Below are 27,700 nucleotides of genomic sequence, written 5' to 3'. Positions count from 1 at the left end.
GGCCTAACGAACGAATATTCGAATGTTCGGTATATTCGTTTCACCCCTACTGTTAGAGATGGGTAGCCGCAGCTCCCATCCATACAAGTGGGCAGTACTCCATTAGGGGCCGAATGAACCCCCGGCATGCTGTGGCCAGGCCGGGTGGGTCCAGGAAATGGCACGCCTTCCGGAAGAAACTAATTCGCTGTGTGGCACGCACTGCAGTTCCTCGAAGATGCTCCGAGTATGGAAGATGGGCATCAAACGTCACTCCAAGGAGTTTCAGCCGCGAGCATTCCGGGACCGCTGTGCCGTTGAACTTGATGGGTGGTGTCTCCCAGGGTCTGTGGTGGCGGGACACAGTCATTGCCTGTGATTTCGTTGGCTTAAAAGTGACGTGCCACTGAGCACCCCATTCAGCAAGTGCATCCACACCAGCTTGGAGGTTGCGGCACACTTCTGTCACAGCATGTGGCATTGGGATGTGGGCATAAAGCGTGGTGTCATCTGCGTAAACAGCCGGAGTGATCCCTTCCGGTAGGACGTCGCAGGCGTCATTCACGTACAGCAAAAACAGTGTGGGCCCAAGGATGCTCCCTTGTGGGACCCCAGCATCAATCTTGTATGGTTCTGAAGATGCTCCGCCGACTACTGCCTGCAACTTACTGTCATACAGGTAGTCAGACAGCCGGAGGGGACCAGTGATGCCGTATGACGCAGCCTTGTGGTGACATGTTCTCTGCCCTGGGTATTGCGTAGGACAGGGATAGACGAGCTGCGGCCAGAGCCTGCAGCTTGCTTCAGGAGTGACCACCATTGCTTGTTTCGCATTGATCCATGTTTGAGCCGATCTCGGATGCGGGCAGATTCTGCCTGCTTTGCGAAACGAAGGCAATTGGCAGAGGCTCGGACTTTGGCATTGTAGTCAATGAGTTGCTGGTGGCAGGTGGGGTGTCTCCTGAGACGGTTCCATGCATTCTTCTTTGCCTGGGTAGCGGCTGAGCATTCCGGCGTCCACCAGGATGGATCTGTTGGTTTCGTCGAAAGTTCTTTGTGTGGGATGAAGCGATTCATGCCTTCCATGACAGCAGCGGTTACTGATCTGCAGGACGCCTCGGGGTCTTCTGATATATCCCAGTTTGCTGTTGAGTAGAAGTGCCGAAGCCGGCCCCAGTCTGCCTGAGCATACCTCCAAACGCGCCGTTTAGTCGGTGGTTCGCGGAGTGGGGTGGCATCAAAAGTGGCCACAACGGTGGCATGGTCTGATGCTCCAATAAGGTCCAGTATATTTACCATCACTGAGGTCTCCGAGAAGTACTTGAGTGTGAAGTCCAGGGTGTTCTCACCACGTGTTGGTTGAGTAACGTGCTGGTGGAGCCCGTGAAACGCAGAGAGTTTTTCCATGTATTCACCAGCTGGTGTAGTCTTCGTGCTGCATATCCAGCTTTCATTATGAACATTTAAATCTCCGGCTATCACAACGCTGTTCCCGAGGGATTGAGCTTGATCCATGACTGAGTCAAGATACTCAAGCAGAGAAAGATCTTGTTCAGGGCACGACCCGGGTCGGTACATTGCACATGCAACTACTTTCTGGCCATTGACCAGGTGCAGGCAAAGCCAGATGACCTCATGGCCATGGTAGTTGATGTCACTCAGATGGTCAAAGGAGAGGGATTCCCGGACCCAGACTGCAACTCCGCCACCTTGAGCAGATCGGTCAAGTCGGAGGGGTGGGTGGAAGCCCGGCATGGAGGAGTCAGATAGTGAGGCTTTCTTCGGGGTGAATTTAGTCTCTGTTACGATGGCGATGTCAGATCTGCTCCGTTCAACAGCATGCTGGAAGGCTCCAAACTTTGACAGCAGCCCAAAAGCATTTGTCAGCAGGAGCTTCATTACCGGGTATGTCCTTGCGCAGCTGGTTTTCATTGGTGTTTGTGTGGCTGAATCGCTCCAGCTGAGGCAGCCTCTTCCTCACTGTCCCTATCGCCTCTGCTGCCCACATTCCCGGCGCCAGATGAGCTGTCACACTGCGGCCGTTTGTGGTGTCACCAGGCTCGAGCGTAAAGCGGTCGTGGCCAGAAGTTCGCAGCAGTGACGGAGACTTTCCCGTCTTCCGTGGACCTTGACGGATTTGGCCACGGCCACAGATCGCTGCTGAGTGAACTCTGTCACTCGCTCCTCTGTGCAATATGCAAATTATGTTTTGTCTTCAAACCAGGCTTGTATTCAAAACAGGCTTCCTAACGAGACAGGCTTTAATTAGTGTGCTGGCGTTCTGCAGTGTCTGCTTTGTGCTGACCAGCAAGTGAAATCCAGGCACTCCGTACAATCCCGTGCAGCTAGCTGCCCAGCGAGGAAAGTCTCGAGTGGGGGCCTCTCGATCTGCTCCCTCATTCGCCTGGCATTCAGTAGCATGTCATCGCCAAGGACTTCAATTCAAAACAGTTTTCACACGGCGCTTCAAGCCTTTTTCTTCGTGAACTTGCTGCGAACGCATGAGCTCTGCTACACATGTTCCCTTTGCGTGAGGCCCAGAAACAGCTAGTATCTCCGTACTTCGATAAGATGGATCGACGTCGTCCAGGTTCTCCTCACTATCGCCATCACGGCTCTAACCAGACACGATTTCTTCACCATATTCCGCAGCAGCAGCAGCTAGCGCAGAAATTTCGCCGTCCCTGAGTGCAGGAGAGATTGAATCGGGTTTGATCAGCTCAAAACCTCTTCGTCGTGACTAGAAGAGTAGCAGGAAATATTCTACCGGAACCCCTTTGACTTCCCTGACTGCTGAAACCCTTCCTGCCATGACTGCTACTTCTTCACACAATCGATATTCTCTTTGGTTCCACTTCACTGCACTCGCGCAGCCACACAACCTTTTTGCAAAACATAATTTTTTTCTGCTAAAAATTATTTCCACCCTTAACCTCTTTTTCGCAGAAGTTGGGCCATATGACGATAGTGTAGATTTAATAATAATACAAGAAAGACGAAGCAAACTCTAAGAGCACCAAAGAAAAACTGTACCATGAACAAGAAAGTCACCAAGACAAGGCTACCTCTTGCCCAGAGGAACAGTCCCGAAAAGGTGCTAGGAAACCAGAAAAGGATACAAGAAAATAAACAAGTGCAAAATTCCATACTGCACCGTACGCGTATATGGTGCGTGAGAACCCCGCACGGGATCAGCGGAAATGTTTGCAGAGAGGTCCAGGACATGCATTGCCAAAAAGAGAAGTGTGAAGAGGTCAAAGTACAAGTGCGATTCCAGTGCAAAACAGCAGATCAAAGAAAACTATCACACGCAAGTCACGCTACACGTATGCATGCGTACCACCACCAGATCCGCGGAGCTAGCGCTAGCAACAATCGCGCGTGATCACATGATCAATGATGACATAATTCAAAAATGGCGCTCCTGCGAATGCACACTTCGGCAGCTGGCACATGGCAAGAAAGAACGAAAGTAATTCAAAAACAGTTCGAACACAACGAAGAAATAAGTTTGAGAGAACAATAAATTTATCAAGTAGAACAATATATGAATCTGCCAGGGGGTGCTTGCACCCAGCACTGGGTGACAGTAAGCGCTGACAGACAAAAGAGAAAGAACTAACGGAAAAAGAGAAATACTACAGCGCTGCGGAACGAAGATCAAACGGCAATTCAGTAAATCGTAACATTCAATTACACTCAACCTGTCACAATCAATACGCTTGCCACTCAAATACTACTCTGACACTGCTCTGAGCACGCAGCGCGGACATGGGACATGGATTTACCACAGAAGTCTGCAGTTTCACAGCAGCAGTCAGCAGATATTGATATGCAGATTGCGTGGTGACCATTTGTCCACGATTAGAATGAACCCAAATGACCCACCAACCAATACACTCGAGAAAAAGACTGCCAAACGGTTCAGTCAGGATTGTATCATGTGGTTTTTAAAAGGCCCTTGGTGTGCGATTTTTAAGATATCAAGAATTCTCGATTACTCAAAATTCGATCGGAGAAAATCATAGTATTCAAACTCGGGATCTCAGTGCCAACTTTCACCCCTACTAGTAACAATCAGATCATCACAACAGTTATAAAAGCGGAGGTGTGTACAAATGCTACCAACCGATGCAGGCGTAGAACCTAACTTGGCATCAACCTTGCATCGTGGCCTGGGAAAGACAAAATGTGGGCCATCAGTTCCAGGCAAGCATATTCTACTGACCAATTTCTTGCCTGGCAGTGAGACATGTATTGGGGTTTTCAACCTTAACCTGGCAAACAGTTTGTCAATTGACTTATCAGAGTAGTGTGTATGTACATGAGAATAACTCATATCGTCGTCCTTTTCGTACTCCACAAATGTATTGCCCAACTCACTATGAAGTCTTCATAGTGAGTTTGGCACTACATTTGTGGAGTACGAAAAGGACGACGGCATATTCTCCAGAGACAACGATGGACAACAGGAACAGTTAGATGGGACAATATTTATTTGGGAGACGAAGAGACAGAGACCAAGACGAACGAAACGACTACATTGTGGCAGAGAGAGACAAGAGCTAGAGATCAAGTGTGAACGGCAAGATAAAGGGCCTGGGTCGGTATGGAGAATATGGGCGCGCAAGTAGCTACCCAGGCCAACAGAAAAAAAGGTGAGAAAAGGAGACAAAAGGTGAGTACGACGTAGTATGGGGTGCATGCAGGCCTGCCTGGAAAAGGTTGTACGGGAGGAGGTACCTAACATACCTCCCCTGCGCAAAGAAAAGAACCCCGACCTCGCGGGAAATAATACGACGACGAGAAAAATAGAAAAAAATGGCTGAGGAAGTAGAGAAAAAAAGCACACACACACACACACACACACACACACACACACACACAGCACCCACACACACACACACACACACACACACACACACACACACACAACACACGGGTGTCACAAAAATGTTATACTAATTATATACTACAGTTATGATGTTCCTGTACTCTAAAGTATTTACAAATCACTCATGGTAGCGTAGACATTGCCAACGACGGGCCAAATACCCCTCCACAAAAAAATTGGCAAACATAAAAAACTAAAAGCAAAGAACATTGCCTTCTGATTCGCATAGCTATACAGCATAGTTACTCTTCTGCCAATTAATGCGACATGAATAAAGGAGCGTGGCTCACCATCGGACGCCTAATATTGACGAAGGACACCCGCGCGCGCACTCACACTACAAAAATTGAAAAATAAATTAAACCGAAAATAAATTTGACGACGATGGACAGATGAAAAGAAAGAGAGAAATGAAGAAAATAGCTGACCTGCATGACTTGGACGAGACGAGATTGACATTGAAGAGACCAGGTTGACATGGACGAGACCAGGTTGACATAGGCGAGACGAGTTTTACTGAGGACGAGACGAATGGCGGTTGAGGACGACTGTGCATGGGATCTCATGCTCTACCGACTGAGATATCCGGAAGAGAGAGACAAGAGCTAGAGATCAAGTGTGAACGCGAAGGTAAAGGGCCTGGGTAGCTATGACAAATATAGGCGCACAAGTAGCTACCCAGGCCAACGGAACAAAAGGTGACTGCGACGTAGTATGGGGTGCATGCAGACGAGCTTGGAAAAGGTTGTACGGGAGAAGGTGCCTAACACATTTATATCCAATATAGATACTTTTCTGATGGATAACGCACAGGAATGTCTTGTCATGTGTGTTACCTGTACACAGACCGGTGATCTTCCTGTTCATGACTCTGCCAGGAATGGACATCTGGAAGTAGTCAAGTATCTACTAGACCTCCAACCCGACACGATCTCTGTAAAGTGCAATGTAAGTTGAGCAATCTCTATCCTTGATTCTCCTTAAGAATTTTTTTCCAGAACATGGTTTGAGCAATATATTCGATCACAACAAGTAGCATCTAGTCACTCGCGCCAGGCCAGAGCAACAGAACTTAACCTTACGGATTCCACCATCTGCCAGTAGAGCAGACCATGGCACACCATTCACTCTTGGGTCCATACAATGGCCGTCCCTACATTCTAAAGTGGCGTAAATATATTTCCTGGTGTATGTGTGTTTGTGTGTGTGTGTTTGGGGGGGGGGGGGGTGCGTGCGTGAGTGCGCGTGTGCATACAGCAAGGATAGGCAACCGTCTTAGCTGTTCTATGCTGATGTCCTTAGCGTTGTGCAGACCACGTGTGCATTGGTGGTCGATTCTCATGGCTTCACAGGTTGTATGGATTAGCCAGTTATCTGGCACTAGTCTTGATCTGTCTCATTCAGATCTTGTCCGCTATCGTTGCTATAAGAGAAAATCTGTGGGTGCACCTCCAGTACATTTCGCAGATTTGCGTGCTTCTCTTGTAACGGGCGTATACATGGTACACGGTGTGTATGCGTGTACATGTGTGTGTGTGTGTGTGTGTGTGTGTGTGTGTGTGTGTGTGTGTAGCGGGGGGGGGGTGTATGTGCATGTTTGTGTGTACATGTATAATTATATTAGGGCTGAAACGATTATACTTGGTCCGCGTCAGCAATATTGTCGCTTATCTTTCAGCTTTGTTATTATGTGGCCAATGCTCACTTGGCAGCCCATTTCATCCCAATTTTGGTTAGTAGGTTAGTTTACTAGTATCTGAAAGGTCTAGCTAGATTTCGAGAGTGACAGGTTCGTGATTCTGATTGGTACAGCGCCGCATCAATAATTATAGATTATCTTGTCACACTGGGCAGGCAAGAGCAGCTCGTCGCACAAGAAAGTAATCGGCTACTCGGAATCAGTTCCATTTGCAAAAAGGCCGAGATCACTCACCTCAGAGATCGCTCGCCAAGCTGACATCGCAGTTCCCTCGCCTCCAGTGCAACACTCGGAGTATCCAGCGAATCGTGGAGATTTGCAAGTACTGTACGAGTCATCGTCGTTCAAAATAAATCTTGCAAAGAACGGCGACTGATCTGAACCACACAGGCAGTCGTGCTGCCGACGCGTAGTCCTATAGAGAAGGCGATCGTCACGGTCGACTTCCCTTTAGAAAATAGTCAGGCAGCGGAGAGGAAGAGAGATGAGCTTGCGAAAAAAAATATTTGTCACCAGCGCCGGGAGCAGCGACAAGGAGGACCAATAACGTATGAACCCTTCCTTGGACAATAAATTCCACTTGGCCAGTTGTCATTCTGTACTTTACCTTCCTTCATACCAAGTTTTATCGTCTCAAGTGCACTTGTTGTCCAAAGTCAAAGTTCAAATTGGACGATGTTTTACCGATACTTGTAGTTTTACTCTCTCTCACGAACTGTATTCCTATCTGTAATTGAAGACTTGTTTTCTTCTGGTTAGTGTGCCATGGTAGAGGATAGACTAATGCACAGCCAGTAATCCCCTTACAGCGTATGGTGCCGAAACCCAGGACCAGTGGAATCCGGTTTGGATCCGCCAAGCCTGATGTTGTCGCGTCTGCTAGCGATGCGCACCCGTCGCCTCATGTCAGCGTGAAGCATGATGGGCATGACGTAATTCTCCAGTCGAAGGATGGCGAAGTGCGCTGGAAAGCGGAGAAAAGGGAGTGGGAGCTTTCCTGGCAGTGAAAATATGGTGTTGCCCCAGCGGCTATGCTTTGATCACAATGCTACCTCCCACACGTCAGCTCAAGCACAGCAGGATCTTCTCGATAGCGGAGTACCCAACATCCTGTTTCAACCTCCCGGACATGAATCCAATTGAGAATCTGTGGGCTCTTCTCAAGAAGAGAATAATTCCACCTCGCTGCGAGAATTCTGACCAGCTTGTGCAGGCACTGCACCTGGAGTGGGACTCGTTGGCTCCTTACACGGTTTCCCCATGCGTGGAGTCACTGCCACGTCGTGTTGAAGCCCTAATCGAAGCAAACGGTGGCCACACGAAATATTGAAGCCCTTCTACTCTGTGTCTGAAATAAACTGTTTCGAAACGATCTCCGTCTTCTTTACTTGTCCTCAACTGAAATGAATGTTACCAAGAGTATATAACCCCCCAAGAGTGTGCAACTCTTGATACCCTTTCTATGGGGTACGCCGACGGCGAAAACTCACATCACGTTATGCAGTGTCTCAGTGGTACGTTTCCAGCCCGTTTTTAGCGAGCAGTGGAGTAATAAAAAAGCACTCTCTGACAGAAACTCACTACGCGTATGCAAATCCCCAGCATGACCATGGCAGATATTCGGATTTCGCACACGCTATCCTTCGTTTGCATGTAGTACGAAGATATCTGAGACACGTGATGTGAGTTTTCGCTGTCGGAGACCACATATGCAGAGGTGCACACTCTTGGGGGGTTATAATCTTGATGTTACTCTTCTCTTTGTTTGGCGCGTTTTTTTACACTTTGGTGTAAGCATGCATGCGTATGAGTACAGCACATGCACAGTTCATGTGGCACACTAGCACTTGTACAACTTTGAGGGCGTCAAGGGCCGCATCATCAATTCAACACCCGTGAACAGGAATGTTTTGGTGTGTGCAGAGATGTCCATAAATGATTCGAAAGAGTTCTTAGTATTGTATACTTGCGGCCATCATATGCCCCTCAACCCACAAGAGGAATATTGCAACATTACTTTGGCTCAAAAAGAATGCAAACTAATCAATCTCGCACCCAGCACTAAAGCATGTATTGGGGTTTTCCAGCTTTAGTTTGTAAACAGTTTGTCAATTGACTTATCACAATGTTGTGCGTGAGACTGCCTCACTTCGTGGTGGATTGTGCACTATACCCTATATAAATACTTTTCTGATGGATAACGCATTAGAATGTCTGGTCATGTGTGCTACCTTTACACAGGGCGGTAGTCTTCCTGTTTATTGCGCTGCCGCAAATGGGCATCTGGAAATCGTCAAGTATCTACTAGATCTCCAACCCGAAACGATCTCTGTGATTGGCTATGTAAGTTAAGCAATCTCCATCATTGACTCTCCTTGCTGTAGTCAGTTACTCCTACAGCACTCTTCTTGCCAATCAAGACTACTGTGCTAGCTATATGTCAATTGCTGGGGAGTATCAGGCCGAAACAGCAACCCCACCGATTGATATACTCCAAAAGTACCTGTGAATATTGGTGACTTTCCTGGCCGGCACTGATAGCTGCACAAAGCACCTCCATTGTGCATTTGGTTCACATAAACATTGGTTATGATTAAGAAAGGAAAAGGACAAAATGTTACGAGTTATGGCAAACTATCCACCAACGTAACCAGATATTATACAGTCAGCGAATGCGACAAAATGGCACAAAACTGACAAGGAGTACTGAGGCATTCGGCGACCTGACACCTAGCTTTTCCATTCTTCATCATAACTATATTGGCTCACCACACCAGTTCAAATAAACATTGGTCTCAATCATTTCTGATGTGACCTCATGGACACACTCATCATCAATTCAACACCCATCAACAGGAGTGTTTCTGTGTGAGCAGAGATGTCCACACATGATTCAAAAGAGTTCTTAGTATTGTATACTTGCGCCCATCATATGCCCCTCAACCCACGAGAGGAATATTACAATATTACTTTGGCTCAAAAAGAATGCAAACTAATCAATCTCGTACCCAGCACTAAAGCATGTATTGGGGTTTTCCAGCACTAGTTTGTAAACCGTTTGTCAATTGACTTATCACAATGTTGTGCGTGAGACTGCCTCACTTTGTAGTGGATTGTGCATTATACCCAATATAAGTACTTTTCTGATAGATAACGTATAGAAATGTCTGGTTATGTGTGTTACCTGTACACAGAACGGTAACCTTCCTGTTCATGGCGCTGCCTTTAAAGGGCATCTGGAACTTGTCAAGTATCTACTAGATCTCCAACCCGATACAATCTCTGCAAAGAACAATGTAAGTTGAGCAATGTCTATCGTTGATACCCCTTAAGCATTTTTTCCAGAACACGGTTTGAGCAATATATGCAACAAATAACATCTAGTCACTCGCGCCAGGCCAGAGCAACAGACATTAACCTTACGGATTCCACCATCGGCCAGTAGAGCAGACCATGGCACACCAATCTCTCTTGGGTTCATACAAGGGCCCTCCCTACATACTAAAGTGATGTAAATATATTTCCTGGTGTATGTGTGTTTGTGTGTGTGTGTGGGGGGGGGGGGGGGGGGCGTGCATGCGTGCGTGCGTGAGTGCGTGTGTGCATACAGCAAGGAAAACCAACTGTCTTAGTCGTTCTATGCTGATGTACTTCGTGTTGTGCAGACCACGTGTGCATTGGTGGTCGATTCTCATAACTTCACAGGTTGTATTGACTACAGTCCATTCGGAAAAAGTTGAGCGCTGGCTCTGGAGAGCTCCCGTATTTGGCGATTTTGTGGTACACTGTGCAATGCCGCGATATTCGAAACTTGAAAAAGGGTCCAAAAAAGGTACCTCAACTGAGTTTCGAACCGGAAATGTACTGTTATGCAAGTGGAGTGAACGGCCTGCATTTTCATGGTTTTTCCCCAATTCAGTGCTTTGGGGGCAAAACCTGGCCGAAATCCTTTTCTTGTTATGGCTAACTCTTTGGAAAACTAGACTTCAAAAGCACAATTGGAAGAGAATTCCATGGGGGACTGCCTAAATAAATAAGACGGAAACTTAAAATTTGACCCATTTATGGCCAGAAGCTAGGATATCATTTATTTCTGAATTGACTGTAGGCAGATATCTGGCACTAGTCTTGATCTGTCTCATTCAGATCTTGTCCACTATCGTTGCTATCGTTTGCGTGCTTCTTTTGTGACGGGAGTACACATGGTACACGGTGTGTATGTGTTGGGGGAGGGGGAGGGGGAGGGGGAGGGGGTGTATGTGCATGTTTGTGTGTACATGTATATATTAGGGCTGAAACGATTATATCGGTTATCCGTATAATTGATCATAAAGCAGGATTCACAGAAGCATTTTGCGTTGTGACACACGATGCGACGGTTGCAAAACTGGGAAATCCCCAAATCGCAGCCAACTCGCAGCCCATTTAACTGCCGCAACTGGGCCATCGCAGAAGTTGAGCTCGGCTCAACTTTTGCGATGCGACAAACGATTTGGCGTACGATTTTGACCTTTTCTACAGCAAAGTTGTACAAAGATTCAAGAGTTGCCCGAAAATTTGTACAAGTTGTACCCAACCGCGTGAATACCATGGTGGCGTACCTGCCTGCATTGAACTTCGCGCCAAATCAGCAAGGTATCATCGCTTCGGGGACTTCGCCTGTGAATGGTATTTCGTGAGTTCGCATCGCACGTCTCCGTCGCAAATCGCGTCGCATCGCCAATCGCATAGCAAAAAAAGCTTCTTTGAATCCCCCTTACAACGAAGCGACTTCGATTATGCTGTCTATTTCGATAATGCGATTCCAAATAAATAAATACATAAAAGGAATAAAAAACGTGTACAAGAAGATGTCATGCACATGACTGTACTACGTAGTAGTAGGATCAGATAATGTTACGTACATAAGTCACCGGAGGATGTACCCAGTGTGCTGACGGTGCTCAACACCACGAAAACAGAGCGTTTGTTTGCCAGCTAGCTGGCCTCTGCGTACACCGCAGACACACCCACACACAACAGAAAGATACAGATCACAGTAGTAGTGTGGTATTTGTTCACTCACGATGATAGTTGTGTGTAGTAGTGTGGTTTTTGTTCACTGACGGTGGAAGATGGAAGAGCGTAGTGTATAGATGAGCATGAAGAAGGTTAAGGGCATGCCACCTCACGCATATACATGTACACGTATGTACCAGACCAACATGATGCAAGAAGTGAACCACTGTGGCGAATAGGGCCGCCGGATAATTTACCAGCCAGAAGCTGGCGGAAAAAACCTCAGGACCCCGGCGGAGGCACATCCCTGAGGAAAAACCGGTTAGAATAACCCCATAAGATAAACGAACCAAACGTAGCCTGCAGGACCTATCCCGAAGTGAGAATAAACGGGAGGGCGGGTGGTAAACTACAACGAAAAGAGAAAGACCACGATGAAGAGAAAAGTTTGAGAACACTGACAAAAAAAAACAGCTGACGCAATCCTGGTGCCGTAACTATGGTGAAAATGCTGGCAAAAAATACATTTTTCGTTTTATTCGCTACGCTCAGCCAACGAAAAATAACACTTTTTACCAGCTAGCTGGCCTCTGCGTACACCGCAGACACACCCACACTCGGTGTGAAACTTTGTCGAATGCTCCTGCTATGTCTATAGCCAGCACGCGGACTGCGCCACCACGGTTGGCTTCAGAGACCCAGGAGTGGTTGAGAGACGTGAGAAGGTCAGATGTGCTGAGCCCCTGCCGGAATCCGTACTGGTGGATGGACAGGGCCTTTTCATGCTCAAGATGATTGATTATGGCAGTGTTGACAATCTTCTCCATGACTTTGGAGACAACAGATAACAAGGACACAGGTCGGTAGTTCTTAGCAGCAGAATGAGATTGATTATTGTGTATCGGGACCACACGGGCTACTTTCCAGAGCGAGGGCTGGACATGGCACCGAAAACAGAGTGAGAACAGCTTGGAAATTGGTGCAGCCAAAACCTTTGAGCACAGCTTCAGAAATCTGGCAGGAATGCAATCGGGTCCGGTAGCCTTGGTTGGATCCAGCTGGCGGAGCTGGCGCTGGACTGTCGCTTCCCGAAATCGGACAGTTGTCAGGGCAGATGTACACCTAGGACGAAGGTCAGGAAGGTCGGAGTGCTGTAGATCTTGATCACACAGACTGCATTTGCTCGCAAAGAATTCTCCAAAGCAAGTAGCCTTTTCCTGGTTGGTGACATATTCTCTGCCCTGGGTATTGCGTAGGACAGGGATAGACGAGCTGCGGCCAGAGCCTGGAGCTTGCTTCAGGAGTGACCACCATTGCTTGTTTCGCATTGATCCATGTTTGAGCCGATCTCGGATGTGGGCAGATTCTGCCACACGCTTTCCACATTGGAGGCGAGCGACACGCATGAACGCCCAAACTTTAGCATGACACGTTGAGTGCCCACAACGCATGCCGCCCACGTTGAGCGTCGCGCATGAATGAATGTCGCGTTGAGTGACACGTTGTATGACACATAGAATGCCACGACGCATAGAGTACCATGTGAGCATGCACCAAGGCGTGTGACCAACATGGATACCGTGATGTACAGCGCACGTGACTGTAGCCAGCAGCAAAGCATGAGCATGCAGTAAAGCACCAGCAATCATAGCAGCATAGTTTGAGTGGTAGCACGAAGCAGCCGCGTGCACCCATTAATCTGCATTATTACTATAATGCTACATTAACTACAACACACAGCAGCTTGCGGTTAGGAGGGTGCTGGCCAGCGAAGTGAGAGGCTACAGAGAGAGCAGGATCTTGGCGGAGCCAAGAGGATAGTCACGTCCGAGGGACGAAGAACGAGAGCCCTGAGTAGCCGGAAATGAGCATGGCCCATTGTGGCCAGCAAGCCTCGTACCGAAGCAGCCGTGAGCAGGGTTAAAGTCATAGACACTGCCGGAGCAGGATCTTGGCGGAGCCAAGAGAGAGGTCAGAGAGAGGTCACTGCCGGAGCAGGATCTTGGTGGAGCCAAGACAGGGATCACTGCCGGAGCAGGATCTTGGTGGGGTAACCATCACCTACAGTGGGCTACGGTGGGCCGTAGATGCCGTAGAAATAACTGCACTCCCAGAGACGACAGAAGAATGCTGAAAGTTACCGTAGTTGTGTTTTCAGCTGCGCATAGAGGTTGCTCGCCGTTTTGCGCTGCGGGAAATCCTGCAGGTAGCTGACTTCTCATCCTCGGATTTGGTAAAATGATCCCAAACAACAGAACGGGGAGCACGACTGAAAACAGTTTCTGACAGGGGAACAGTGCGAACTCGAAACAAAAGAAAATTACGAAGTGGTCAAAGGAAGAGCGAGCAGCCAAAATATGTAAGTACATGTACGAGTACTCATGCTTTGTTCCGATGTTCGTCTACATGTCGTCGCCTCGACTCCAGCCAAGTGCCGGTTTAGATCGTGAACCGCGCGCGCGCGGGTCGTGTACCACCTGGCGCAGCGCTGGTCACAAGCACGCAGCTACACATAATAGGGAGGTTTAGTCCCACGTAATCCGTGGGTACTTTACGTGTGTGTACCACGTGATACTCAGTGACCCACGTACAGACGTTTTCTGATTCACGACATACCGTGTATGGAGGCTCACCCACGTTCCGCCAGAACGTGGGTGAAAATCAGAATGGAGCGCATTTTGCGAGCTGTGAGGGTGCTCAGCTGAAGAAATTTCCGAAGCACGAAATCAAAATATTCGATGAGCTTCTTAGGCCCGGGTAGCTTCGTCTTTGACCAGGTTTGGGCCTTTCGCTTCAGGCTTTTGTTTGTTCCATGTGACTAAACACACCATCGCAACGTGGATGCCCTTCATCCACTTTACGTGGATCACCCACGTACGCGTTTCCGTTACGTGGGAACTAAACCTCCCTATTCTACAGGCGGTGTGTGAAACGATCGTGACTGATCGCGATGTTTTTACGGGTTTATCGTACCGTACGCACATTCTCAAAGTTCGAATGTTCGTGAGAACTACGAATGTTCGTTTGCTGTGGCCTAACGAACGAATATTCGAATGTTCGGTATATTCGTTTCACCCCTACTGTTAGAGATGGGTAGCCGCAGCTCCCATCCATACAAGTGGGCAGTACTCCATTAGGGGCCGAATGAACCCCCGGCATGCTGTGGCCAGGCCGGGTGGGTCCAGGAAATGGCACGCCTTCCGGAAGAAACTAATTCGCTGTGTGGCACGCACTGCAGTTCCTCGAAGATGCTCCGAGTATGGAAGATGGGCATCAAACGTCACTCCAAGGAGTTTCAGCCGCGAGCATTCCGGGACCGCTGTGCCGTTGAACTTGATGGGTGGTGTCTCCCAGGGTCTGTGGTGGCGGGACACAGTCATTGCCTGTGATTTCGTTGGCTTAAAAGTGACGTGCCACTGAGCACCCCATTCAGCAAGTGCATCCACACCAGCTTGGAGGTTGCGGCACACTTCTGTCACAGCATGTGGCATTGGGATGTGGGCATAAAGCGTGGTGTCATCTGCGTAAACAGCCGGAGTGATCCCTTCCGGTAGGACGTCGCAGGCGTCATTCACGTACAGCAAAAACAGTGTGGGCCCAAGGATGCTCCCTTGTGGGACCCCAGCATCAATCTTGTATGGTTCTGAAGATGCTCCGCCGACTACTGCCTGCAACTTACTGTCATACAGGTAGTCAGACAGCCGGAGGGGACCAGTGATGCCGTATGACGCAGCCTTGTGGTGACATGTTCTCTGCCCTGGGTATTGCGTAGGACAGGGATAGACGAGCTGCGGCCAGAGCCTGCAGCTTGCTTCAGGAGTGACCACCATTGCTTGTTTCGCATTGATCCATGTTTGAGCCGATCTCGGATGCGGGCAGATTCTGCCTGCTTTGCGAAACGAAGGCAATTGGCAGAGGCTCGGACTTTGGCATTGTAGTCAATGAGTTGCTGGTGGCAGGTGGGGTGTCTCCTGAGACGGTTCCATGCATTCTTCTTTGCCTGGGTAGCGGCTGAGCATTCCGGCGTCCACCAGGATGGATCTGTTGGTTTCGTCGAAAGTTCTTTGTGTGGGATGAAGCGATTCATGCCTTCCATGACAGCAGCGGTTACTGATCTGCAGGACGCCTCGGGGTCTTCTGATATATCCCAGTTTGCTGTTGAGTAGAAGTGCCGAAGCCGGCCCCAGTCTGCCTGAGCATACCTCCAAACGCGCCGTTTAGTCGGTGGTTCGCGGAGTGGGGTGGCATCAAAAGTGGCCACAACGGTGGCATGGTCTGATGCTCCAATAAGGTCCAGTATATTTACCATCACTGAGGTCTCCGAGAAGTACTTGAGTGTGAAGTCCAGGGTGTTCTCACCACGTGTTGGTTGAGTAACGTGCTGGTGGAGCCCGTGAAACGCAGAGAGTTTTTCCATGTATTCACCAGCTGGTGTAGTCTTCGTGCTGCATATCCAGCTTTCATTATGAACATTTAAATCTCCGGCTATCACAACGCTGTTCCCGAGGGATTGAGCTTGATCCATGACTGAGTCAAGATACTCAAGCAGAGAAAGATCTTGTTCAGGGCACGACCCGGGTCGGTACATTGCACATGCAACTACTTTCTGGCCATTGACCAGGTGCAGGCAAAGCCAGATGACCTCATGGCCATGGTAGTTGATGTCACTCAGATGGTCAAAGGAGAGGGATTCCCGGACCCAGACTGCAACTCCGCCACCTTGAGCAGATCGGTCAAGTCGGAGGGGTGGGTGGAAGCCCGGCATGGAGGAGTCAGATAGTGAGGCTTTCTTCGGGGTGAATTTAGTCTCTGTTACGATGGCGATGTCAGATCTGCTCCGTTCAACAGCATGCTGGAAGGCTCCAAACTTTGACAGCAGCCCAAAAGCATTTGTCAGCAGGAGCTTCATTACCGGGTATGTCCTTGCGCAGCTGGTTTTCATTGGTGTTTGTGTGGCTGAATCGCTCCAGCTGAGGCAGCCTCTTCCTCACTGTCCCTATCGCCTCTGCTGCCCACATTCCCGGCGCCAGATGAGCTGTCACACTGCGGCCGTTTGTGGTGTCACCAGGCTCGAGCGTAAAGCGGTCGTGGCCAGAAGTTCGCAGCAGTGACGGAGACTTTCCCGTCTTCCGTGGACCTTGACGGATTTGGCCACGGCCACAGATCGCTGCTGAGTGAACTCTGTCACTCGCTCCTCTGTGCAATATGCAAATTATGTTTTGTCTTCAAACCAGGCTTGTATTCAAAACAGGCTTCCTAACGAGACAGGCTTTAATTAGTGTGCTGGCGTTCTGCAGTGTCTGCTTTGTGCTGACCAGCAAGTGAAATCCAGGCACTCCGTACAATCCCGTGCAGCTAGCTGCCCAGCGAGGAAAGTCTCGAGTGGGGGCCTCTCGATCTGCTCCCTCATTCGCCTGGCATTCAGTAGCATGTCATCGCCAAGGACTTCAATTCAAAACAGTTTTCACACGGCGCTTCAAGCCTTTTTCTTCGTGAACTTGCTGCGAACGCATGAGCTCTGCTACACATGTTCCCTTTGCGTGAGGCCCAGAAACAGCTAGTATCTCCGTACTTCGATAAGATGGATCGACGTCGTCCAGGTTCTCCTCACTATCGCCATCACGGCTCTAACCAGACACGATTTCTTCACCATATTCCGCAGCAGCAGCAGCTAGCGCAGAAATTTCGCCGTCCCTGAGTGCAGGAGAGATTGAATCGGGTTTGATCAGCTCAAAACCTCTTCGTCGTGACTAGAAGAGTAGCAGGAAATATTCTACCGGAACCCCTTTGACTTCCCTGACTGCTGAAACCCTTCCTGCCATGACTGCTACTTCTTCACACAATCGATATTCTCTTTGGTTCCACTTCACTGCACTCGCGCAGCCACACAACCTTTTTGCAAAACATAATTTTTTTCTGCTAAAAATTATTTCCACCCTTAACCTCTTTTTCGCAGAAGTTGGGCCATATGACGATAGTGTAGATTTAATAATAATACAAGAAAGACGAAGCAAACTCTAAGAGCACCAAAGAAAAACTGTACCATGAACAAGAAAGTCACCAAGACAAGGCTACCTCTTGCCCAGAGGAACAGTCCCGAAAAGGTGCTAGGAAACCAGAAAAGGATACAAGAAAATAAACAAGTGCAAAATTCCATACTGCACCGTACGCGTATATGGTGCGTGAGAACCCCGCACGGGATCAGCGGAAATGTTTGCAGAGAGGTCCAGGACATGCATTGCCAAAAAGAGAAGTGTGAAGAGGTCAAAGTACAAGTGCGATTCCAGTGCAAAACAGCAGATCAAAGAAAACTATCACACGCAAGTCACGCTACACGTATGCATGCGTACCACCACCAGATCCGCGGAGCTAGCGCTAGCAACAATCGCGCGTGATCACATGATCAATGATGACATAATTCAAAAATGGCGCTCCTGCGAATGCACACTTCGGCAGCTGGCACATGGCAAGAAAGAACGAAAGTAATTCAAAAACAGTTCGAACACAACGAAGAAATAAGTTTGAGAGAACAATAAATTTATCAAGTAGAACAATATATGAATCTGCCAGGGGGTGCTTGCACCCAGCACTGGGTGACAGTAAGCGCTGACAGACAAAAGAGAAAGAACTAACGGAAAAAGAGAAATACTACAGCGCTGCGGAACGAAGATCAAACGGCAATTCAGTAAATCGTAACATTCAATTACACTCAACCTGTCACAATCAATACGCTTGCCACTCAAATACTACTCTGACACTGCTCTGAGCACGCAGCGCGGACATGGGACATGGATTTACCACAGAAGTCTGCAGTTTCACAGCAGCAGTCAGCAGATATTGATATGCAGATTGCGTGGTGACCATTTGTCCACGATTAGAATGAACCCAAATGACCCACCAACCAATACACTCGAGAAAAAGACTGCCAAACGGTTCAGTCAGGATTGTATCATGTGGTTTTTAAAAGGCCCTTGGTGTGCGATTTTTAAGATATCAAGAATTCTCGATTACTCAAAATTCGATCGGAGAAAATCATAGTATTCAAACTCGGGATCTCAGTGCCAACTTTCACCCCTACTAGTAACAATCAGATCATCACAACAGTTATAAAAGCGGAGGTGTGTACAAATGCTACCAACCGATGCAGGCGTAGAACCTAACTTGGCATCAACCTTGCATCGTGGCCTGGGAAAGACAAAATGTGGGCCATCAGTTCCAGGCAAGCATATTCTACTGACCAATTTCTTGCCTGGCAGTGAGACATGTATTGGGGTTTTCAACCTTAACCTGGCAAACAGTTTGTCAATTGACTTATCAGAGTAGTGTGTATGTACATGAGAATAACTCATATCGTCGTCCTTTTCGTACTCCACAAATGTATTGCCCAACTCACTATGAAGTCTTCATAGTGAGTTTGGCACTACATTTGTGGAGTACGAAAAGGACGACGGCATATTCTCCAGAGACAACGATGGACAACAGGAACAGTTAGATGGGACAATATTTATTTGGGAGACGAAGAGACAGAGACCAAGACGAACGAAACGACTACATTGTGGCAGAGAGAGACAAGAGCTAGAGATCAAGTGTGAACGGCAAGATAAAGGGCCTGGGTCGGTATGGAGAATATGGGCGCGCAAGTAGCTACCCAGGCCAACAGAAAAAAAGGTGAGAAAAGGAGACAAAAGGTGAGTACGACGTAGTATGGGGTGCATGCAGGCCTGCCTGGAAAAGGTTGTACGGGAGGAGGTACCTAACATACCTCCCCTGCGCAAAGAAAAGAACCCCGACCTCGCGGGAAATAATACGACGACGAGAAAAATAGAAAAAAATGGCTGAGGAAGTAGAGAAAAAAAGCACACACACACACACACACACACACACACACACAGCACCCACACACACACACACACACACACACACACACACACACACAACACACGGGTGTCACAAAAATGTTATACTAATTATATACTACAGTTATGATGTTCCTGTACTCTAAAGTATTTACAAATCACTCATGGTAGCGTAGACATTGCCAACGACGGGCCAAATACCCCTCCACAAAAAAATTGGCAAACATAAAAAACTAAAAGCAAAGAACATTGCCTTCTGATTCGCATAGCTATACAGCATAGTTACTCTTCTGCCAATTAATGCGACATGAATAAAGGAGCGTGGCTCACCATCGGACGCCTAATATTGACGAAGGACACCCGCGCGCGCACTCACACTACAAAAATTGAAAAATAAATTAAACCGAAAATAAATTTGACGACGATGGACAGATGAAAAGAAAGAGAGAAATGAAGAAAATAGCTGACCTGCATGACTTGGACGAGACGAGATTGACATTGAAGAGACCAGGTTGACATGGACGAGACCAGGTTGACATAGGCGAGACGAGTTTTACTGAGGACGAGACGAATGGCGGTTGAGGACGACTGTGCATGGGATCTCATGCTCTACCGACTGAGATATCCGGAAGAGAGAGACAAGAGCTAGAGATCAAGTGTGAACGCGAAGGTAAAGGGCCTGGGTAGCTATGACAAATATAGGCGCACAAGTAGCTACCCAGGCCAACGGAACAAAAGGTGACTGCGACGTAGTATGGGGTGCATGCAGACGAGCTTGGAAAAGGTTGTACGGGAGAAGGTGCCTAACACATTTATATCCAATATAGATACTTTTCTGATGGATAACGCACAGGAATGTCTTGTCATGTGTGTTACCTGTACACAGACCGGTGATCTTCCTGTTCATGACTCTGCCAGGAATGGACATCTGGAAGTAGTCAAGTATCTACTAGACCTCCAACCCGACACGATCTCTGTAAAGTGCAATGTAAGTTGAGCAATCTCTATCCTTCATTCTCCTTAAGAATTTTTTTCCAGAACATGGTTTGAGCAATATATTCGATCACAACAAGTAGCATCTAGTCACTCGCGCCAGGCCAGAGCAACAGAACTTAACCTTACGGATTCCACCATCTGCCAGTAGAGCAGACCATGGCACACCATTCACTCTTGGGTCCATACAATGGCCGTCCCTACATTCTAAAGTGGCGTAAATATATTTCCTGGTGTATGTGTGTTTGTGTGTGTGTGTTTGGGGGGGGGGGGTGCGTGCGTGAGTGCGCGTGTGCATACAGCAAGGATAGGCAACCGTCTTAGCTGTTCTATGCTGATGTCCTTAGCGTTGTGCAGACCACGTGTGCATTGGTGGTCGATTCTCATGGCTTCACAGGTTGTATGGATTAGCCAGTTATCTGGCACTAGTCTTGATCTGTCCCATTCAGATCTTGTCCGCTATCGTTGCTATAAGAGAAAATCTGTGGGTGCACCTCCAGTACATTTCGCAGATTTGCGTGCTTCTCTTGTAACGGGCGTATACATGGTACACGGTGTGTATGCGTGTACATGTGTGTGTGTGTGTGTGTGTGTGTGTGTGTGTGTGTGTGTGTGTAGCGGGGGGGGGGGGGTGTATGTGCATGTTTGTGTGTACATGTATAATTATATTAGGGCTGAAACGATTATACTTGGTCCGCGTCAGCAATATTGTCGCTTATCTTTCAGCTTTGTTATTATGTGGCCAATGCTCACTTGGCAGCCCATTTCATCCCAATTTTGGTTAGTAGGTTAGTTTACTAGTATCTGAAAGGTCTAGCTAGATTTCGAGAGTGACAGGTTCGTGATTCTGATTGGTACAGCGCCGCATCAATAATTATAGATTATCTTGTCACACTGGGCAGGCAAGAGCAGCTCGTCGCACAAGAAAGTAATCGGCTACTCGGAATCAGTTCCATTTGCAAAAAGGCCGAGATCACTCACCTCAGAGATCGCTCGCCAAGCTGACATCGCAGTTCCCTCGCCTCCAGTGCAACACTCGGAGTATCCAGCGAATCGTGGAGATTTGCAAGTACTGTACGAGTCATCGTCGTTCAAAATAAATCTTGCAAAGAACGGCGACTGATTTGAACCACACAGGCAGTCGTGCTGCCGACGCGTAGTCCTATAGAGAAGGCGATCGTCACGGTCGACTTCCCTTTAGAAAATAGTCAGGCAGCGGAGAGGAAGAGAGATGAGCTTGCGAAAAAAAATATTTGTCACCAGCGCCGGGAGCAGCGACAAGGAGGACCAATAACGTATGAACCCTTCCTTGGACAATAAATTCCACTTGGCCAGTTGTCATTCTGTACTTTACCTTCCTTCATACCAAGTTTTATCGTCTCAAGTGCACTTGTTGTCCAAAGTCAAAGTTCAAATTGGACGATGTTTTACCGATACTTGTAGTTTTACTCTCTCTCACGAACTGTATTCCTATCTGTAATTGAAGACTTGTTTTCTTCTGGTTAGTGTGCCATGGTAGAGGATAGACTAATGCACAGCCAGTAATCCCCTTACAGCGTATGGTGCCGAAACCCAGGACCAGTGGAATCCGGTTTGGATCCGCCAAGCCTGATGTTGTCGCGTCTGCTAGCGATGCGCACCCGTCGCCTCATGTCAGCGTGAAGCATGATGGGCATGACGTAATTCTCCAGTCGAAGGATGGCGAAGTGCGCTGGAAAGCGGAGAAAAGGGAGTGGGAGCTTTCCTGGCAGTGAAAATATGGTGTTGCCCCAGCGGCTATGCTTTGATCACAATGCTACCTCCCACACGTCAGCTCAAGCACAGCAGGATCTTCTCGATAGCGGAGTACCCAACATCCTGTTTCAACCTCCCGGACATGAATCCAATTGAGAATCTGTGGGCTCTTCTCAAGAAGAGAATAATTCCACCTCGCTGCGAGAATTCTGACCAGCTTGTGCAGGCACTGCACCTGGAGTGGGACTCGTTGGCTCCTTACACGGTTTCCCCATGCGTGGAGTCACTGCCACGTCGTGTTGAAGCCCTAATCGAAGCAAACGGTGGCCACACGAAATATTGAAGCCCTTCTACTCTGTGTCTGAAATAAACTGTTTCGAAACGATCTCCGTCTTCTTTACTTGTCCTCAACTGAAATGAATGTTACCAAGAGTATATAACCCCCCAAGAGTGTGCAACTCTTGATACCCTTTCTATGGGGTACGCCGACGGCGAAAACTCACATCACGTTATGCAGTGTCTCAGTGGTACGTTTCCAGCCCGTTTTTAGCGAGCAGTGGAGTAATAAAAAAGCACTCTCTGACAGAAACTCACTACGCGTATGCAAATCCCCAGCATGACCATGGCAGATATTCGGATTTCGCACACGCTATCCTTCGTTTGCATGTAGTACGAAGATATCTGAGACACGTGATGTGAGTTTTCGCTGTCGGAGACCACATATGCAGAGGTGCACACTCTTGGGGGGTTATAATCTTGATGTTACTCTTCTCTTTGTTTGGCGCGTTTTTTTACACTTTGGTGTAAGCATGCATGCGTATGAGTACAGCACATGCACAGTTCATGTGGCACACTAGCACTTGTACAACTTTGAGGGCGTCAAGGGCCGCATCATCAATTCAACACCCGTGAACAGGAATGTTTTGGTGTGTGCAGAGATGTCCATAAATGATTCGAAAGAGTTCTTAGTATTGTATACTTGCGGCCATGATATGCCCCTCAACCCACAAGAGGAATATTGCAACATTACTTTGGCTCAAAAAGAATGCAAACTAATCAATCTCGCACCCAGCACTAAAGCATGTATTGGGGTTTTCCAGCTTTAGTTTGTAAACAGTTTGTCAATTGACTTATCACAATGTTGTGCGTGAGACTGCCTCACTTCGTGGTGGATTGTGCACTATACCCTATATAAATACTTTTCTGATGGATAACGCATTAGAATGTCTGGTCATGTGTGCTACCTTTACACAGGGCGGTAGTCTTCCTGTTTATTGCGCTGCCGCAAATGGGCATCTGGAAATCGTCAAGTATCTACTAGATCTCCAACCCGAAACGATCTCTGTGATTGGCTATGTAAGTTAAGCAATCTCCATCATTGACTCTCCTTGCTGTAGTCAGTTACTCCTACAGCACTCTTCTTGCCAATCAAGACTACTGTGCTAGCTATATGTCAATTGCTGGGGAGTATCAGGCCGAAACAGCAACCCCACCGATTGATATACTCCAAAAGTACCTGTGAATATTGGTGACTTTCCTGGCCGGCACTGATAGCTGCACAAAGCACCTCCATTGTGCATTTGGTTCACATAAACATTGGTTATGATTAAGAAAGGAAAAGGACAAAATGTTACGAGTTATGGCAAACTATCCACCAACGTAACCAGATATTATACAGTCAGCGAATGCGACAAAATGGCACAAAACTGACAAGGAGTACTGAGGCATTCGGCGACCTGACACCTAGCTTTTCCATTCTTCATCATAACTATATTGGCTCACCACACCAGTTCAAATAAACATTGGTCTCAATCATTTCTGATGTGACCTCATGGACACACTCATCATCAATTCAACACCCATCAACAGGAGTGTTTCTGTGTGAGCAGAGATGTCCACACATGATTCAAAAGAGTTCTTAGTATTGTATACTTGCGCCCATCATATGCCCCTCAACCCACGAGAGGAATATTACAATATTACTTTGGCTCAAAAAGAATGCAAACTAATCAATCTCGTACCCAGCACTAAAGCATGTATTGGGGTTTTCCAGCACTAGTTTGTAAACCGTTTGTCAATTGACTTATCACAATGTTGTGCGTGAGACTGCCTCACTTTGTAGTGGATTGTGCATTATACCCAATATAAGTACTTTTCTGATAGATAACGTATAGAAATGTCTGGTTATGTGTGTTACCTGTACACAGAACGGTAACCTTCCTGTTCATGGCGCTGCCTTTAAAGGGCATCTGGAACTTGTCAAGTATCTACTAGATCTCCAACCCGATACAATCTCTGCAAAGAACAATGTAAGTTGAGCAATGTCTATCGTTGATACCCCTTAAGCATTTTTTCCAGAACACGGTTTGAGCAATATATGCAACAAATAACATCTAGTCACTCGCGCCAGGCCAGAGCAACAGACATTAACCTTACGGATTCCACCATCGGCCAGTAGAGCAGACCATGGCACACCAATCTCTCTTGGGTTCATACAAGGGCCCTCCCTACATACTAAAGTGATGTAAATATATTTCCTGGTGTATGTGTGTTTGTGTGTGTGTGTGGGGGGGGGGGGGGCGTGCATGCGTGCGTGCGTGAGTGCGTGTGTGCATACAGCAAGGAAAACCAACTGTCTTAGTCGTTCTATGCTGATGTACTTCGTGTTGTGCAGACCACGTGTGCATTGGTGGTCGATTCTCATAACTTCACAGGTTGTATTGACTACAGTCCATTCGGAAAAAGTTGAGCGCTGGCTCTGGAGAGCTCCCGTATTTGGCGATTTTGTGGTACACTGTGCAATGCCGCGATATTCGAAACTTGAAAAAGGGTCCAAAAAAGGTACCTCAACTGGGTTTCGAACCGGAAATGTACTGTTATGCAAGTGGAGTGAACGGCCTGCATTTTCATGGTTTTTCCCCAATTCAGTGCTTTGGGGGCAAAACCTGGCCGAAATCCTTTTCTTGTTATGGCTAACTCTTTGGAAAACTAGACTTCAAAAGCACAATTGGAAGAGAATTCCATGGGGGACTGCCTAAATAAATAAGACGGAAACTTAAAATTTGACCCATTTATGGCCAGAAGCTAGGATATCATTTATTTCTGAATTGACTGTAGGCAGATATCTGGCACTAGTCTTGATCTGTCTCATTCAGATCTTGTCCACTATCGTTGCTATCGTTTGCGTACTTCTTTTGTGACGGGAGTACACATGGTACACGGTGTGTATGTGTTGGGGGAGGGGGAGGGGGAGGGGGAGGGGGTGTATGTGCATGTTTGTGTGTACATGTATATATTAGGGCTGAAACGATTATATCGGTTATCCGTATAATTGATCATAAAGCAGGATTCACAGAAGCATTTTGCGTTGTGACACACGATGCGACGGTTGCAAAACTGGGAAATCCCCAAATCGCAGCCAACTCGCAGCCCATTTAACTGCCGCAACTGGGCCATCGCAGAAGTTGAGCTCGGCTCAACTTTTGCGATGCGACAAACGATTTGGCGTACGATTTTGACCTTTTCTACAGCAAAGTTGTACAAAGATTCAAGAGTTGCCCGAAAATTTGTACAAGTTGTACCCAACCGCGTGAATACCATGGTGGCGTACCTGCCTGCATTGAACTTCGCGCCAAATCAGCAAGGTATCATCGCTTCGGGGACTTCGCCTGTGAATGGTATTTCGTGAGTTCGCATCGCACGTCTCCGTCGCAAATCGCGTCGCATCGCCAATCGCATAGCAAAAAAAGCTTCTTTGAATCCCCCTTACAACGAAGCGACTTCGATTATGCTGTCTATTTCGATAATGCGATTCCAAATAAATAAATACATAAAAGGAATAAAAAACGTGTACAAGAAGATGTCATGCACATGACTGTACTACGTAGTAGTAGGATCAGATAATGTTACGTACATAAGTCACCGGAGGATGTACCCAGTGTGCTGACGGTGCTCAACACCACGAAAACAGAGCGTTTGTTTGCCAGCTAGCTGGCCTCTGCGTACACCGCAGACACACCCACACACAACAGAAAGATACAGATCACAGTAGTAGTGTGGTATTTGTTCACTCACGATGATAGTTGTGTGTAGTAGTGTGGTTTTTGTTCACTCACGGTGGAAGATGGAAGAGCGTAGTGTATAGATGAGCATGAAGAAGGTTAAGGGCATGCCACCTCACGCATATACATGTACACGTATGTACCAGACCAACATGATGCAAGAAGTGAACCACTGTGGCGAATAGGGCCGCCGGATAATTTACCAGCCAGAAGCTGGCGGAAAAAACCTCAGGACCCCGGCGGAGGCACATCCCTGAGGAAAAACCGGTTAGAATAACCCCATAAGATAAACGAACCAAACGTAGCCTGCAGGACCTATCCCGAAGTGAGAATAAACGGGAGGGCGGGTGGTAAACTACAACGAAAAGAGAAAGACCACGATGAAGAGAAAAGTTTGAGAACACTGACAAAAAAAAACAGCTGACGCAATCCTGGTGCCGTAACTATGGTGAAAATGCTGGCTAAAAATACATTTTTCGTTTTATTCGCTACGCTCAGCCAACGAAAAATAACACTTTTTACCAGCTAGCTGGCCTCTGCGTACACCGCAGACACACCCACACTCGGTGTGAAACTTTGTCGAATGCTCCTGCTATGTCTATAGCCAGCACGCGGACTGCGCCACCACGGTTGGCTTCAGAGACCCAGGAGTGGTTGAGAGACGTGAGAAGGTCAGATGTGCTGAGCCCCTGCCGGAATCCGTACTGGTGGATGGACAGGGCCTTTTCATGCTCAAGATGATTGATTATGGCAGTGTTGACAATCTTCTCCATGACTTTGGAGACAACAGATAACAAGGACACAGGTCGGTAGTTCTTAGCAGCAGAATGAGATTGATTATTGTGTATCGGGACCACACGGGCTACTTTCCAGAGCGAGGGCTGGACATGGCACCGAAAACAGAGTGAGAACAGCTTGGAAATTGGTGCAGCCAAAACCTTTGAGCACAGCTTCAGAAATCTGGCAGGAATGCAATCGGGTCCGGTAGCCTTGGTTGGATCCAGCTGGCGGAGCTGGCGCTGGACTGTCGCTTCCCGAAATCGGACAGTTGTCAGGGCAGATGTACACCTAGGACGAAGGTCAGGAAGGTCGGAGTGCTGTAGATCTTGATCACACAGACTGCATTTGCTCGCAAAGAATTCTCCAAAGCAAGTAGCCTTTTCCTGGTTGGTGACATATTCTCTGCCCTGGGTATTGCGTAGGACAGGGATAGACGAGCTGCGGCCAGAGCCTGGAGCTTGCTTCAGGAGTGACCACCATTGCTTGTTTCGCATTGATCCATGTTTGAGCCGATCTCGGATGTGGGCAGATTCTGCCACACGCTTTCCACATTGGAGGCGAGCGACACGCATGAACGCCCAAACTTTAGCATGACACGTTGAGTGCCCACAACGCATGCCGCCCACGTTGAGCGTCGCGCATGAATGAATGTCGCGTTGAGTGACACGTTGTATGACACATAGAATGCCACGACGCATAGAGTACC

At 47.8% G+C, this 27,700-nt stretch overlaps 1 protein-coding gene across 1 annotated transcript in view; it reads left to right on the top strand.

The window, feature by feature from the left end:
- Positions 1-27,008, top strand: part of LOC135826673 (ankyrin repeat domain-containing protein 50-like) — a 111,551-nt gene extending 84,543 nt beyond the window's left edge. Inside the window, exons 10-17 of the mRNA XM_065339274.1 lie at positions 5,720-5,821; positions 8,814-8,915; positions 9,767-9,868; positions 20,313-20,414; positions 23,408-23,509; positions 24,361-24,462; positions 24,828-24,832; positions 26,819-27,008. Of these exons, the coding sequence (XP_065195346.1) occupies positions 5,720-5,821; positions 8,814-8,915; positions 9,767-9,868; positions 20,313-20,414; positions 23,408-23,509; positions 24,361-24,462; positions 24,828-24,832; positions 26,819-27,008 (807 nt within the window). The remainder of the gene's footprint in view (positions 1-5,719; positions 5,822-8,813; positions 8,916-9,766; positions 9,869-20,312; positions 20,415-23,407; positions 23,510-24,360; positions 24,463-24,827; positions 24,833-26,818) is intronic.
- Positions 27,009-27,700: the final 692 nt, after the last annotated feature.

The sequence above is a fragment of the Sycon ciliatum genome, chromosome 10, assembly GCF_964019385.1.
Source record: "Sycon ciliatum chromosome 10, ocSycCili1.1, whole genome shotgun sequence".
NCBI classification, from domain to species: Eukaryota; Metazoa; Porifera; class Calcarea; order Leucosolenida; family Sycettidae; genus Sycon; species Sycon ciliatum.
The sequence above is the reverse complement of the archived record's forward strand: the minus strand, read 5'-3'. Positions and strand labels throughout refer to the sequence as shown.